At 33.4% G+C, this 13,545-nt stretch overlaps 1 protein-coding gene across 1 annotated transcript; it reads left to right on the top strand.

Annotated features, from left to right (window-relative positions):
- Positions 1–8,254: 8,254 nt before the first annotated feature.
- On the top strand, positions 8,255–10,136 carry LOC131070175 (F-box/FBD/LRR-repeat protein At1g13570). The gene is made up of 2 exons (XM_058005712.2): positions 8,255–9,299; positions 9,571–10,136. Exons 1-2 carry the CDS (start codon positions 8,415–8,417, stop codon positions 9,877–9,879), a joined length of 1,194 nt encoding a protein of 397 aa, XP_057861695.2. The 5' UTR covers positions 8,255–8,414; the 3' UTR covers positions 9,880–10,136.
- Positions 10,137–13,545: the final 3,409 nt, after the last annotated feature.

Here is a 13,545-nt window from a genome sequence, read left to right as displayed (position 1 = left end):
CCTTCAGATCAAGGTGATGGGTCCACATTAATTTAACTCTAAATAGAAATTTATAGTAGGCTTAGAAAGAAGCCATTGGAGGAGGATAAGAAAATGATCATAGCCAAAATAAATCATTGAAGAAAGGTGGCCATGATTAATGAGATTCCAAGAGGAGGATATTAGACAATGATCAAGGTGGACCTAGATGAGGCCATATTTAGATCTTTTATTGGACCATGTAAAAAATTTCCCTTCTAAATCCAAATCAATGAAATTCTCTTGAATCAAAAGAAGATGAAGATAATGCATACTAATAGAAAGGTTAGTGAGACCCCACATTTTCCCTCAAGGGAAAAGGGGGGTGTTAAAATCTCCCATAAGAATCTAATAGGAATTCTAGGAAGTAACTCTAATTCTAGGAAGTGAATGGCATAGACTCTCCTCATCACTTGATTATTGAGGGGCATAGATGATTTAGAGGACCCTTTCCGAATTCTTGGTCACACCATAAAATAAGGTATTAAGAAATCAATGATAATAATATTATTTCTATCATTGATAACTTTATAGCTAAAAGGCTCAAGGAGACAGAATAAGGGCAAAAATGAACTAGTTGTGGGAAGGAGACAAAGGTATCAAGTATTTTCTCAATATTCTTAGGGAAAAGAAATATGTGGATGCCATTGGCCCCATCCAAGTAGACATTCAATGGATTAATGAAAATTATGACATAAAAAAGTTCTTCCACAGATTTTATAAGAATTTATTTACTATAGAAGACAAATATACTAAATGTCACTAGGCTCAAGGCCTTTGAAAAAGGATTATTCCAAAAAAGTTTAACTTAACCATGGTAGAATAAGTAGAGAAGGAAATTTTAAGGAGGAAATCACTAATTCCATTTTTTCTTTCAAAAATGGGAAGTCCTTTGGGGTGGATAGAGTTCCTACAAATTTTTATAAAGCCAATTTAGACTGGGTAGTGGATGACCTATATGATGTCTACCAAGAGGACATCGAGGTAGACACTCTAGGAGAGAATATTAACAAAGGAATTATCAAGTTGCTTCCAAAGGGTAGAGATAAGAGAAATATTAGAAACTTGAGACCTATTACACTACTTAATGTCTCATACAAGATTCTTGCCAAACTACTTGCTAGAAGATTAACTAAAATCCTTCATAGCATTATCAATCCAACTTAGATAAGCTTCATCAATGGTAGGTACATTTTGGAAAACCTTTTGACTAGTTGGAAGAGTCTTGATTGGGCCAAGAGGAGTGATCAAAAATTGGGTATACTACTACTTCACTTTGAGAAATCTTATGACCAGTAGAATGATCATTTATTATAATAGACTTGGAAATAATTGGTTTTCCTGATAACTTTTGCAAAATGGTTATATTACTCTTCCAAGGGGGAAATGCTCAAATAGATAATGGGGAAATGTATGAAGCATTCCCATTGGGTAGATCCCTTAGACAAGGGTGTCCTTTGGCCCATACACTATTCATCATCGCTTTTGAGGCTCTTACCTATGCTTTAAGATCTGATCTCCTAGGCCCTAGAATTCAATGGATAAAATTATTAGATGATGTGGTGTTGATGAACATTTAGTTTGCAGTTGTTACTACTCTATTTCTTGTATTGGATAAAGACATAATGATGAATTTAGTTAATATAATCGATGTGTTCTTTTTACATGGTAGTCGTGGAAAGGAACCAATAGAGGAGGATATGAAAGTGATTAGAGACAACATGAATCATTGAAGAACGGTGACTATGATTAATGAGATTACAAGAAGAGATTAGATAACAATCAAGGAAGACTTGCATGAGGCCATATTTAGATCTCTTATTATACTGCATTAAATTTCTTCCTTCTAAAACCAAATCAATTAAATCCTCATGAATCAAATGAAGATGGGGATCTTGCATACTATTAGAAAAGTGAGTGAGACCCCCCTTTTTATCTGAGGGGAAAAGGGGAGTGTTAAAATATATCATAAACTTCTAATTAGAATTCTATAAATTTACCTTTGAGGCTAAGAATAGAATACCATAGACCTCTCCTCATCACTTGATTATTGGTGGGAATAGATGATTGAGAGGACCCTTTATGAATTTTTGGCCTCATCATAAAAGAAGGTATTAAGATAATGTTTATCTTTAGAGTTGAGAACAATAGTTAAGTTGTGGGGTTTCCATAATGTGGCTAAACCCCCAGAGGAACCATCCATGTCCATAACTAGATAATTAGAGAAGTACCAGATAAACTTACTCACTTTGACAAAATCATTAACACTCATCTTTGTTTCTTAAAGAAGAAGAATTTCAGTTCTAATTTATTTAATGATATTTTGCATATGGAAGATATTTAACCCCTTGATATTCCAAGAGAGAATAATCACTTTTGATATTTTTGAGAATAGGGATGCTCCAAAGTACTCTTCCATCCATTTCCCACATCTCTCATGATAATCGACTATCTTGTTTCTCTAGTAGGCTTGTGTCTAGGTTTCACATCTTTTTTGACATTTGTAGTTTTAATTAGACTCTTGAATGAGGAATAAAAAGTATAAGGGATCCTAATAAAATATAGAGGACTAGAAGAACCCACTAGAAGAGAAGGAAATAGTATCTTAGCTAGGTCTGCTTTTTTCTTAAAAGGGACCACTTCAAAAGGGTCTAAAATTGATATTTTGAAGAGAGGAATAGAGGGTATGAGGCTGAACACCACAATGGACCATTAGAGGGTGGGGGCATGGATTCCTCTTCGGTTGGAGCCATTGAATTTGGAAATAAATATTCTTTAGAATTCAACTTCTTGAGTAACACGGAAGAAGAAGGAGACCTTTCCAATCAACAATCAGGAGAGGTAGAAGTCAAAGCATTAGAAGGAGAAAGCTTTGAGACCAAAACATCGATAGAAACCTACTTAAAGATTTCAATAAATGGTGAATCCAATTAAGGGAGAGAATCTTAAAATGGAAATCTCTGAGATGGAGAGTCAAGGAAGCCAAAAGTGGCATAGAACAAACTAAATCCTCTCCTAGATGGAGGACTAGATCCAAAATCGCTTTAGAACTAGAAGACTCGGGAACTTCCAATACTGATGGAGTAGGAAGTAATCCCCTCCACTTAAAGAGAGAGGGAGGGATAACCTTATTGCAAATAGGTTTAAGGAAAGCCTCACTTATCTGAACAACTAAAGAGAAAAACTGACAAAAGGGGTAGAATTTTAAAATTCTAGGAGCTAAGACAAGAACTCAAAATAAGATTTCAACCTCACTAAATTTGATAATACTTTGTAAGGTTCAACTTTGAATTGGCTATCTAAACAATGATCTCCTCTTGCTAGAACTCCCAAGAAAGACCCAAAAGTCTAACCCAAGTTGGGATGGCACTTGCAAGGTGAACCAAAGTATCAAACCCTGGGTACTATTTAAAGATCAAGAGGCTCTCCTTGATGAATAAATAAGGACCAAATTTTATAACATGGAGATAAACTTTCTTCAACAAGAATGTGAATCAAAATAGCCTTTTAGGAAGAGTGGACAAAAAGTACTTCCCTTTAATAACCTATTGAGAAAAAAGCCATTTTTTGAATGCAAAAATGTAGGGATGTCTCCCCATGAACTTACCAATCATATATAATTCTCCATTTTTTCCAAAAAATGATTTAGAGAGGGGGAATTGATTTTATTAGTCATGTCACCCTTGGAATTCTCAATAGCAAACTCACTAGTAAAGATGAACCGACCACTATTGAAAAGATCTTTCTAGAGCTTTGAAGAGTCTGTGACTTTTGGCCCATTGGTAGAAGGACGGGACACACTTAACTTTTTTGGGGGAAAATAATTTCAAATCCTCTGATCTGGTGATATCCAGATCTAGAGAAAGGGGGCCTAGCTAGGAGGACCCACAAACATTTGTCTAAATTAGCACCACTTCCAATCCATTGGATTCTTAAAGGCAACTAGAAATCTATTACCTTGGACATTGGATATGACCTTTCACACACATTCCAACGTTGACTATAGATAATATCTACAAAGAACCACCATGGGGACTCAATTATGCATTGAGAGGGACCTCCTCTATAGCCTTCAAACAAGGAGATTCTCATCCACCACTTGCAGAGCTTATTTTAGAGAAAACTATATGACATGGTTAGTTTTTGCCAATAGATTAGAATTAATTTATTCATACAAACACCATTGAGGTGATGTTGAAATTATGTCTTTTTTTTAGAAATCTTAATCTTTCTTAATTGCAATGGACTTGAGAGATGTTTTGACAATTTTATTTCTCTCAATAAAATTGAAAATTAAAGATTAAAGATATTAAATATGATAAATAATTTATTGTAGTTTGTGAGCCTTATAATAGATGACATGTTATGTATCATATGTTGAAGACCAAGGAAATGCACATGAAATTTTACTCTTTTGGTGTGAAGCATACTAACTTATTCATAAAGAATGTGCTATATAATTTCAAAGGCAAGAGAATGAGGGTGTCAATTCAATCCTACCTAAATAATCATCATTTTTAGAGTTGAGAATTTAATGAAACAAAAGATTGAATATTTGAATATTAGTTCTTCATATGAATTTCCTATAAAGTTGGAGATTAAGAATTTTATATTTATGAGTTTGATGATAACTCGGAATGTAATTCTTGCTTGAATATTTTAAATTTGTAAGTGCATGTGAGATTTAGCTCTTATTGTTTTAAATTCCCTTGAATGTGAAATGATTCCTATGGAATTTCATACTTTTTGTATTTTATTGAATCCAACCATTGAGCATCAGAAAACAGTGATGTCTTTATGCTTAGAGTATAATTTTAAATTATCAAAATAAGAAGCTACAAATTTCACACAATTATAACATTAGATTAAATTAATTTTCGATAAGGATGTTTTTTATATTAAAAGCAAAAAAAGAAGGGTGTTACAAACATCCCATAAGCAACATTAAAAAAAAGGCAACAAAACAAGGGTGTTGACCCTATACAAACTTAGGTCGAATAGGCCATTAACAAAAATTCAGAAGACCACTATTAACAAAAAAAATGCCAAAAAAATCATCAACAACACATTAGCAGAAAGTGATAATCACAACTTGAGCAAGAGTGGGAAGGATCACCCATAACTAGACTCGAAAGAGTTTGCGTCAGGGGGAGGGGGGCGATGGGGTAGGGAGGGACAATTACCCTTTTGTGTATGACAAACAACAATCTAGGAAATACTACTATTAGGAACATCATTACAAGTAGGATCAAGGGGGAAAATCCCCTTAGAGTGTTTGTTAGTACCTGGAGAAAACTATTGTTGCAGAATAATAGAAATAGGAGTAAAATCCTCAAGGCTAGAAGAGGCCACACTGGTAGGAGTAGGATCCAAGGGGGTAGTGGAGGTCATAATAGTAGTAAGAGACACAAGTTTCTCATCCCAAAAGGATTCATCATCAACATATTAATATTTATTAGAATCAGAAGCATCGATGGTCAAATGATCAACATTCACATCATTCCACCAAATAGTAGTGCCTTTACAATGATAGAGAGAATAATTTGTAGCTAAGTGATCAGTTGAGAATCATCTACGATAGTGAAAGGGGAGGCCCTCATAATCCAATGATTGAGTCCATGGCCCATCCACAATAATAAGAACTACATCCCTAGGGAGAGGTATAGAGATCTCAATGTCAATTAGAATGAAAGAAAAAGTAGAATCATCCATGAAGGACATGGTATCACCCACCTTCAAGAAGAATCCAATAAAGTTACCAATGGATTCATAACAATAATTCTCCTAAAAATGAAGACGAATATTAGGAAGACAAACCCACATTGGACACAAATTGATTGTTTTAGTAAGAGGATTAAAATCAGTTGTTTGGGGTTTGACTGAGAGAGAGTTAACTTCTCATTCTCGTAGCTTGATCAGCATTGAGTCATGATCATCAAAGGAAGAAAAGGATGCAATAAAAAAAACCTTAGCATAAGGGTAAAGCTCAATGATACTAGCAACCAAAGGCTTCCAAGAATCACTCACCCAATGATGTAGATTTGGGAGGAAAGGCCAAAACCCAACAAATCTGCACACTGACCCACAACATTGGTAGAAGCCAATATTTTATACCACATATTGGCCACAAACCACAATAGGGGAGGTCTTGGCACAAGGAAGAGGACAAGATTTTCCCTTAGGAGGAAAAGAAGCAGTAGATCTGGCAACACGAGAAAATATTTACCCACCAGTAGTAGAAAAAGACTCGAGAGAGGGGGCCAACCCCTACAAATACCATGGTCGAACCACCATCAACAACAAAACCAACAGATGCATTAGTTGAGAAAGGTAGGCGAGGCACAAAGAGATATATTACCTAAGAAGACCCTAACTCCACTAGAGCATGAGAAGCCTTCTCAAAAGAGTGCACAAAATAAGGCACGAGAGGGGCATAGATTGGGAAGCCCACTTGCATGGAAAGAACACAAGTGGAGGTTGAAGAAAGAGTGACATGATCCTTATTCAAAATTGTCCAAGGAGTGGGAACTGTAGCCATCAAAGCTTTTGTTTTGTTTTTTTCCATAAGGATGTGCTTGAATATGATTGTCCTTTGTTTTCTATGGTGGATGATGATTAATTTTAATTGTAAAATGGGATAATTGGAAAGGATTTAGCACATGTGCATTGTTAATAATTTAATATACTAGATAAATATTCACCTCAAGAATAATCCAACTAATTTGGAACATAATAATAGGATAAAAATGATTATTGTTGATTTGTAAAGTTCAATATATAATTAGATCTTAAATTGAATGTTAGTTCAATTTTGAACCGAGGGTTGGTTGCTACATGAAATACAATACATGATTAGGGTAATTTTCTTCTTTGTTTTCATTTAGTAATAGTTCAATGACTTTTTAAGTTGAAGTATTATTAATATGTTGTGAGATTTGATCTTATTTAATTAGGGATACGAATGAATTGATTGTTTAGATATAAAGTTGGCAAAATTTCTTTAGTCTTATGTTTTAATTAGATTGTTTCACTCTTATAGATTCCTTTAACATATCAATATTGGCTTTATTATCCAACTTAGATATATGTATGGGATAATGATAATGACTATTATTTTTGTTGAGATGTGATATAATTAACTTGTGATGGATCTTTGCCTTGAACAATCTTTGGCAATATAAAAATCAAGGATGATATTTTTTCAATCATGCAAATGGTTCTTTACAATTTTACAATACTATATAAATTTTAGAGCATCAATTGAAGGGCATGGATGTATTAAAAATGTTAAATTTTTTCGTTTGATTTTTAAAATCCTTGTTTGATTAGATTGTATTTATTTACATAAAGACATAGCAACATATTATGTAGCCTTGTGCTTAGTCAACCCTAGATGAAAGGGGTAATGGTAGGAAATAGGTTATCTTTAAATTTTAATTTTGAAATTAGAGTAAAATGAATCCTACACAACATGTGAATAATAGATAAAAGGATAGAATAACTGTATAAGCTATGAGAACACATGAAAGATGGTAAGTAGTAGATACATAAAAGGGTGTATGATGATGTAGGTTGATAATAGAGGAACAAGACCCAACTTTAAAATAGATTATGTTATTATCAATATATTTAAATTTCAAAATACCCATTCAATATAAACACAAAACTAAATACAAAATGACATTGCATCTTAATATTTCTCAATGGTACTTTTAATTTTTTAAATATTATTATATATAAATTTGACATAAAACTTAATATCAAAAAAAAAAAAAAAAAAATTAATAGAAAGATCAAACACCCCAACAACCTCAAGTGATCATAGCCCCTCTTACCTATATGTAATTCCTAAAGAAGCCCCAACCCATCATGCTAAATAAGAATCAAAATCAAGTGGATAGCAAACTATCCACTAAGAAGAAAACGATAGTCAAAATTATTCATTAAGATTTTTAAACATAAAATTTGATATTTATAATATATAAAAGATAATGATATTTTACTGAATAATCATTTACATGCCCCAAAGACTTATTGCACCAGCTAGCCCAACTGGTTTTGTTTAAAAGAATCGTTCCAAAAAATCAGCTGTCTAATAAATCTTTCGACTAATGTTGAAAATCGTGAAAAATGCGTGGCAAGATAAATCAACAGCGTTAAATGCGTATATGAAAGTTGATTCCCACACAATCGCGGTAAATGGGTAAATAAAAATGAGTTGGCAAGATACGATTCTGGAACACTTTTAATACTTCACGCTTCACGTCTTGGCTTTGCGCTGCTTTTCTTTATTTCTTTAAACCGCTATAAATATTTAGAGTCCCATTGGTATCTCAATGCCCTAAACTCGCTCGCATTTCCTCACGCGTTAGGGTTTGAGCATACTGCTTTTCACTATGGCTCGGAGAAGAAGTCGACGAACCCTAGACGACTTGCCAGACGGCATTCTGCGCTTGATTCTCAGTAAAATTCCCTTCAAAGAAGCAGTGCGTTGTTCAGTTGTCTCAAAGGGATGGAGATCTTGTTGGAGATTTGTCGAAAACTTAAAATTTTCAGAGGATTTCTTTTCTTTATTGCATAGCCCTACTGAAATCCAAAATATAATAGATCGTATTTTTGAGCTTCATTCTGGTCCAATTGAACTTTTCGAGTTTAACAATGTTCGATTCTCCTGTTCAAGTGACAAGATTTCTGATTGGATTCTTGGAGCTGCTCTTAAAGGTGTGAAAGAGATTAAGATTGCAGAGAAAGATTCAGAAATTTCTGAAGTTCCGGCAGCCATTTTTTTATGCCAAACGCTCAGATCTTTGGCTCTGACAAATTTTCTTATGACAAGCCTGCCAGACCGTTTTGGTGGCTTTTCTGGGCTGACAAATCTGGATCTTTATAAAGTTGAGCTGAAAGACAGGATCATTGAGCTCATGTTGCAATTATGTTCAGGTTTGGAACTTTTAATCCTTCTTAACTGCAAAGGGCTTGAGAGATTAAAGATATGTTCAAAGAGTCTCATTGCTCTCTCTATCTCCTCTGAAATCAGAGCAATAACAGCAAATTGTCCGCGATTAACCAGCCTTCATGTAATATTGCTTCATAACACCAAGGTGGAATTGGATTTGCCAGCATGTTTAAGCCTATGTACAAATAAACTTGAATCATTTACAGGTCTAAGAACACTGAGAAAAATTATCTTTATGAACGGGATGTTTTGGCGCAATGTAAAGATTCTCAAAGAATTTCCAGACTTGGAACAAATGTGTATACACAAGGGTAGATACTCAGATGTAAGTTTTAATGGATTATTTTATTGCAAATTTAGTATATCTAATTTTTCAAACAAAAGCGAGAGTGCGACAAACTTCCAGTGTACTGTACTGTTCTCCATTTACGACTTTTCTGTGCTTTCCGTCTATTATTTGTTAGGTTTATAATACTCCATTTGAATCTTTATATATTAATATTGGAATTGTATTGTCTTGTATATTTATTTACTTCTTCTGACTCAATCTCTCAAAAGTATTGATATTCTTGCTTTGATCTGATGGTGCAATGCAGACAGACTTTTCTCGGCGTGATGATGAGGCGATTTTACCGCTGGAGAATCTAAAGGGGGTTCATCTGAACATAACCTACTTTCATGATCCTGTGCCTCTACTTTCCTGTCTTTTCCGAATAGCTCCTGCTCTGAAAACTTTATTAATTTCCCGAAAGAAAGGATTCGATGGCGTTAATGCTCTGCGATTTATCAACCTGGCTTGGAATCTTCAGCGACCATCTACAGAAACCAAAGTTTTCTTATCACGGCATACTGTCAAGGAAGAGAGATGCTTCGACTGCAATCTTGTGAATTTTATCAGAGAGTGAGACGGAATCTTGTGGTGAAAAGAAACGCAGGGTTTATCTTGGCATCGACGGAGAGATTAGTTAGGGTTTGTATTTAAATTTTTTGGGGTTAATACTACAGTTGGAAGGATGAATGGTATTATTATACATTGAAGTTTTTGTCTGGTTGATATTACGGTTGGAAGGATGAATGGTATTATTGTACATTCAAGTTGAGAAAGTATGTATTTTATGGAGAGGATGACTAAGTTTTATGCGTTCAAGAAGTTAATTCTGTATCTTTTTCTCTCCAGCTTTTATTGGCATAAGATTAATTTCTCTCATTTCGCAGAGGAGAATTCCATGAGTTTTTTGTGCGTGAGATTAAAAAAAGAATTTGAATGATCCAGATAATTAGATTTTTTAATGAATTTGGATGTGATGTCTTTTGTCTTGGCTGTTCTTTTTAGATCGTCTATCATTTGATCAGTGGACCAAATGAATCATTAATCATGTTCATTAATTTATTAAATGAATAAAAATATTTATGTTTTATTGTTGCAGTAATTTATAGTAATATGTTTGTGTTTTTTTTTCATTTTATCATCTTTTTTATTTTTATATATATTATTTTAGTTTCTAGCGATCTTTCTATCTTTAAATTTTTATTTTGTCAATTAATTTTTTTGTTGTATTCTTATGTGAATTTTAGTTTTAAATTAAATATATTATAGATGAGAAATTTTTGAAAAAGTACCAATTTAACTTTCAAAATTGTTAAAAATAGTTATGTTTAAAAAATATAATAAGCATCTTTTTAGTTAAAAATTTTAAAATCTATATTGTTGAATGGTAAAAAAATTGTAGTATTATATATTTTTCACACAATAGTAAAAAATTTAATATGGGAATGGATGAGATCCTTCTCTCCTTTCTCAAGGCCTTTTTCTTTCTTTCTTTCCTTGTCACAATAGAGATTTGTAATTAAAAAAGGAAGGGTTTCATATTCCTAAGTCAAGGACATCTTTACAATTTATTTTAATTATAAGAAGATCTCTCCCCCTTGAAAATAGTAGAGACCATGTGTGTTTGTTAGAACACAATGTTATTAGGGGTCAAACCCTTAATATATAATATTCTTATTATAATGCTTTAAAAGCATTCTACATTCTTGTGAACAATTAATAAATTAAGAAGCTACTAAAAAATATTAATTTATAAATTGTAAATAAGATTGTATTTTACCAACCTTTCTCCCTATATTTAAGTAGGATTCCTCACCTTTGTAAGGTGAAATATTATTGAATTTTGAGTAAATTGTTCAAGAGACCTAATTATTTTACATGTTCAAACATGGTACATAGAGTCAATTTAAACTATGATAATTTTTAAAGATTAATCTAAAATTTGATTATTGTGCAAGAAAAGAGATAAATGATTCTTTAACATTTGATGGTTATTGTAGGAAAAGATATGAATGGAGGAAAAGTTATAATGATTACTATTTTAATTTAATCAACTATTTAAATCCAACCTACATTTTAGAATTCTTTCTATTTATTTATTTTTTAATATTCTAATAAGATTTATTTATTTATTTATTTATTTATTTATTTATTTATTTATTTATTTATTTATTTATTTATTTATTTATTTATTTATTTATTTATTTTTAAATTTCAATCATTACCGATTTTATTTCACTTTAATAAAAAGTAAATATGTAACGACTAAAAAATTAGCTCCAAACTATTTCATAAGGTTAGTAAAATTATTGAAGTTTTGAATAGATTAAACTAGGAGAAACTCGAACCTTTACATAAATGCTAAAATCAACAAGTGACAAAATCCAAGGGCTCACGAGGAGTTAATATCCCAAGACTAGGATGCCTACCAGCAAAAAGGAACAAAACCTAGCAAGCATGTAGTACAACAAACTAAATGTGGACCATGAACAAGTAGAACCAAAAGACCAAAAAATAAAAAGAATAAAAAACACACCCCCATTGAAGGCACGACATGAAAGCCGCAGTCATAGAAAATCTAAAGCCCACCAACAAAGTTGCAGAATAAAAAAACAACTCAAAATGAATAGGGAAGGAAAGGAGACATCTACCACATCACTTGTGACTCCCTAGCAACAAGAATCAAGTAAACTCCCCACAGACCCATAATTGGGCAGCACACATAATGGCCAACCTAGAAAAGAAAGGCCCAAAGGAACATATCTCACGTGCCTTCAAAAGTAAGCTCCCCATGCTAGGAAAGAATCAAACCCCACAAATAAATAATAGGGAGGAAAACACAAGATGTAATCCTAAAAAGGGGGACATTAATGGCCACACCAAGCCCAACAACTGTCACCAAAATGCCATACCATAATAGGGAAAGAGTAGACAACCTATGGTCATCTCCATTAGCCTCTCCATCTCCATCTTTTGCATCAAAATCCTCTTTAATGTCTTCCCCTCCCAAGACCCTAGCCCTACCTTCCTTACCTCCGCTCTCCATTTTTCTCATATGCAGTACCCCAACATGATTCATACTCTATGATGGTTATGGTAGATGTTGATGGACTCTTCTCATGTCTTGATACTTCTTGTTTCATACTTTATTCTTTCATGTTTGAGATACTTCTTTGTATCAGTGGATCATTGTGATATTTATGATTGTTGGTGTAATTATTTATTCATGTTGGATATTGAATTACACCTTACTTAAGTTTACTTAGGATAATGCTTATCATAGTAGTTTGGGTATGAGACACTTGGGTGTTTGTGCCACCTTGGGATAGTGTGTGTAGGAAAATTTCCACCTTTTGTGGTTTTATCTTGTTGTTACATTCCACCTTCGGTGGGTGATCCACCTCATGTGGAATACTATATTGTTTCTCCTACCTACCACACCTATTTTATGCCTACCCTTGTTTCTTATTGAGCCACATGTCATATTTGTGTGCTCACATATCCATATAGTCTTGCCTATATAAGCAAGCTCATATTCATTTATGTAATTGATTGATTGATTGATGATCCAGTTGATCAGTATTTTCATCTTGATAGAATATAGTTTATTCCTATCATATATTTTGTCTCTATTTTGTACTTTTCATTGAGCTCTTAATCTTGGCAAAATCTCACATGGTATCAAAACCTATAAGGTTTCATCGATTAGTCATTTTGGAGAGCTTTTGGAGGCTTTCTTTTTCGGATCTGGGGAGCATCTAATTTTGGGTGCATCTTACAGTGATTTAGATAGGACAGTTACGTCTGAGACATCGTTTCCATAAATTTTGAATATAAAGCTGGCTAGAATTGGTGAGAAAATTTTTTTCGCCTATTTGGCTATTTGTCATACGGATTTGCAAAAAAAAAATTAAAAAATATTTTTTTATATATTCTACAATTTTTATTTAATATTTCTATGCAGAATTTTTTTTTTTCGAGGCTTATTGAAGAAGTTTTTATTTAATCAAAAATCAAACAAAATATTTGTTTTACAGAGGGGTTTCCCCCCGACCTCCCATACTCTGCAAATCGTACCATGTTGTCGTCGTGCCGCTATCGTCTGTACCCTGCCCCTGCATCTTCTCGCACCTCCTCCCTGCCACTCCCAACTTGCTGCCGACAACTGTTCCTAGCCCCTTCGTTGGCAACTGCCCTTGCTCCCAGCCAGTTGCACATACTCCCCCGCCATAGCATGATCTCT

Source organism: Cryptomeria japonica, chromosome 4, assembly GCF_030272615.1.
Source record: "Cryptomeria japonica chromosome 4, Sugi_1.0, whole genome shotgun sequence".
Lineage (NCBI taxonomy): Eukaryota > Viridiplantae > Streptophyta > Pinopsida > Cupressales > Cupressaceae > Cryptomeria > Cryptomeria japonica.
This window is presented reverse-complemented; position numbering and strand designations above follow the sequence as displayed.